Source organism: Lactuca saligna, chromosome 6 (assembly GCF_052625555.1).
Source record: "Lactuca saligna cultivar CGN05327 chromosome 6, ASM5262555v1, whole genome shotgun sequence".
Classification (NCBI taxonomy): Eukaryota; Viridiplantae; Streptophyta; class Magnoliopsida; order Asterales; family Asteraceae; genus Lactuca; species Lactuca saligna.
In genome coordinates, this window is record NC_136422.1 from 22,454,151 (window position 1) to 22,457,490 (window position 3,340).

The 3,340-nt window shown below is 35.0% G+C and overlaps 1 protein-coding gene across 1 annotated transcript; it reads right to left on the reverse strand.

The window, feature by feature from the left end:
• Nucleotides 1-1,146: 1,146 nt before the first annotated feature.
• On the reverse strand, nucleotides 1,147-2,799 carry LOC145001374 (RNA-binding protein involved in heterochromatin assembly dri1-like). Its single transcript, XM_078960746.1, has 4 exons — nucleotides 2,754-2,799; nucleotides 2,180-2,596; nucleotides 1,560-1,676; nucleotides 1,147-1,459 (listed from the first exon to the last, which is right to left on the reverse strand). Exons 2-3 carry the CDS (start codon nucleotides 2,590-2,592, stop codon nucleotides 1,586-1,588), a joined length of 504 nt encoding a protein of 167 aa, XP_078816872.1. The 5' UTR covers nucleotides 2,593-2,596; nucleotides 2,754-2,799; the 3' UTR covers nucleotides 1,147-1,459; nucleotides 1,560-1,585.
• Nucleotides 2,800-3,340: the final 541 nt, after the last annotated feature.

Sequence of the window (3,340 nt, forward strand, 5' to 3'; positions counted from 1 at the left end):
AAATCATTATTAAAGTTACTATGGTTCTTCTTTTAGAGCAAAAGCTTGTGCTATGTTTATTGTATGATCTTATATGATTATATCCACGAACTGAATAGTTTAATAAAGTTTACTGCAAAGATCAAGGACACAGATAATCGATTATACAACCAGATTACAGCTTGCTAGCTACTTGACTGTACTATATATATATCGAATCGCAATGCAATAGTATAGTAACCTTATTGTGTAGATATATATTGTGTAATGCGTGACCAACTAGCTAATCGATCCAAACTAATGAAATCAAGATTTCATTCACTAGAATTTTAATGGATTGCTAGATTTTGAAACTGAAGATGAGATTTTTATTAATTAATGAAAAAGAATCTTATTGTGGCAAATTGCACCCAGTTTAAGATGATAATGACATATGACTGCTTGACCAATTGGCATTTTAAGGTAAAACATAAAGCTTCTTTTTATAAAATGTGATAATAAGAATCTTGGCAAAAGCTAACAATAATGTCTAGCAGGAGACTAATTAATAAAAATCTGCGTCTTAGCTTTTTGACCAGTATTTCAGATTTCTAGGTGAGAAGAAAAGATGTTGAGTTTTAAAACTTAGGAATCCTATGTTGTCATGTTGCATTCTTACTAACCAGCTATTTCTTCTTGATGTTTTGTAAGTAAGAACTTAGTTTCGCTCATAATTAATTATTCGCCTGATAAACAAGATATATAAAATACAGAACTTGAAACTGTAACAATCAAGTTCATCAGGAATTAATGTTTAAATTTCCCATGGGTCTATGACTGATATTTCACGTCCCATTATGTACGTATACGTACTCTAGTTTGGCATGCATAGATTATAATATTATATTTAAAATTTTAGAGTAACGAAAATCACAATGGAAGATTTAGGGGACACATAGGCCCATAATATTAATAAGTTCTTGTACGTACATGCATCAATTAGTATTTAATTAGAAGTTAGAACATTAGGATATGTACGTATCAGGCGGTGATTTAAATCAATTTAATCATGTAATTAGGGTATTGTTTTCTTTGTTGTAACACTTGTGTACGTTTTCAAGTTATAACATGTGAAGAAAAAAACGACCCCATAATATTAGATAAACCCCATCCCCAAACAACACGATCTCAAGTAAGAAACTCACATAATAATGAGGGATTAATCAGCCATATAACATGAGTTGTAGTAATTAAATTAACCATAATTCACCTAAACTCCTAGCGGCTCAAAAGACCATTACTATTGAAATAAAAAAAATATAAAAAAAGACAAAAGGAAAAAAAAAAAAAAAAAAAAAAATCAAAGATAGGATTGCATATTATGATATGGGCAAAAAGGGGGGTCAGTTTAGAATTTCCTATCAACTGGAAGCTCTTGATGATTCTGTCTGATCGATCACTTATCTCTCTTCCTGTTTGGTAGATAGCAAGTCCATGATACCTGAAATTTTATATCATACGAATATTAATTTAGATTTTGCGTCTAATATATTAACATTTTATAGATTGATATCAATGAGACTATAAAGAAAAAGCCTTACCCGGAACTGGAAATGCTGCAACATGCTTAATAAGGAGACTTGTTACCCGATTCCCGAGGTGCGTTGCACCTAAAACATTCCATTCTGCTTGCAAAGTTGTGTTCATTGCAGCCAGGCCTACAAAAATCAAGTCACTATATTATGTACACTAATAAATTTATAAGTTTAGTCATGCACCCATAAACTTTTAAATGTTTTTGAGTTCTTGGATCTCATCTACCTCATGTCTAGATAAGTCCAGATTTTCCAATATAAACTGGCAAAAAAGTTGCATACCCTTTAGGGATCGATAATATAGGTTGGAAAATGGTCTAGATAGTAAGTTTAATTAGGATCTATGAAGTGGATATAAAAAATAGAACCTTGAAAAATGCGTGGAAAATAATTGGAATTGAAGTCTTTAAATGTAGATAGAGTTAAATTCTACATGTAAATAGCGACAATTTTGGCATGATTGTGGACTTGGTATAATCATAGTCACATGATCTTAAGTTATTAGTAATCCCAACGTAGAGCATTTATCCATGCATGAAATATGCAAAGTATGTGAAAGTGTAAAGTGTTGGCAGTTAAGTAGTGTGGTTAAAGATGTTTATATATAGGAGACGAATCAATATTACCTGCCGCATATCCAGTCACCGGACTTCCACCCTGAACGGCTGCTGCCACCGCCTCCACCACCACTTCCTCCACCAAACCCGAAACCCCTGCCACGTGACATATCACCATCAAAAACACCACCACCACCACCACCACTACAAGCTAAGTCATCCTTGAACGCACCACACTTGAAGCAGCTCGAGCGGCTAGCAAAGTTGTGAGCCCCGCAGTTGCCAACATTGCAGTACCAATCACCCGGTCGGACATCTGGGCCTGTGAAGCCAAATGCTGAAGGGCTGATGATACTTCCTCTACCACCAAACACGCCACCCCCACCACCATACCTCGTCTCCCCACATCTTTGGCAAGAGTCCCTCCTCTGGAAGTTCAAGTGCTGGCATGACCTGCAGTTCCAATCTCCTGGCCTGCTCATCTTTCTACACCACAAAACCAAATGTTGAGAGAGAGAGAGAGAGAGAGAGAGAGAGAGAGAGAGAGAGAGAGAGAGAGAGAGAGAGATTTTAGATCAAGTACATGTATACAATGTGTGTATGTGTGTGTGTGAATCGATTAGGGTTACTAGTATAGTGTTACCTTGTGATGGGTAGGAAGTGTGTGTTTCTTTTGAGGGATTCCTGAATACGGTGTGGTGGAGGTGGTGGGCGAGGGTTTATATATATACATGCAAAAAGGTCTCGAAGTTCGAGGAGATTCGGGCAGCTGTAGTTGAAGCTGAAGCTAAATCACCTTTCTCTTTTTAATATTCTTCCCTTGAACAACGGAAATTATAATCTACACTTAATATTAAACAAAGGACTATTTAATATTATTGATACACCCTAATCTTATATTTCTAAGTGTACGTTTTTTTTTTTTATCACAATCTTTCCGATACAGGTAATACCGTCGGACCAAACACCTAGTTGTTTATTTATTTCTAAATATTTATGAAGAAATAAATAATCAGTTTATCTATGTTATTTTCTTATAATATAAACAAATATATTATAAACATTGAAGGTTGGAGGCTGCTGCACCTCTAATTTTTTTATAATATAAACAAATATATTAATACCCACAAACAACACTATCGTATCACATACATGGTTCATCCTAGCGGGGCAAGGGTGGCTATACCATGTTGCACGGGTAGCCGTGTTGTCCTTATTTTTTCTGTAAAA

Excerpts from the sequence above, each read along its gene's own strand:
- LOC145001374 (XM_078960746.1), bottom strand. The coding sequence starts at position 2,592 with ATGAGCAGGCCAGGAGATTGGAACTGCAGGTCATGCCAGCACTTGAAC. Across the intron at positions 1,677-2,179 it reads GGTGACTGGATATGCGGCAG|GCCTGGCTGCAATGAACACA; the intron begins GTAATATTGATT and ends TGATTTTTGTAG.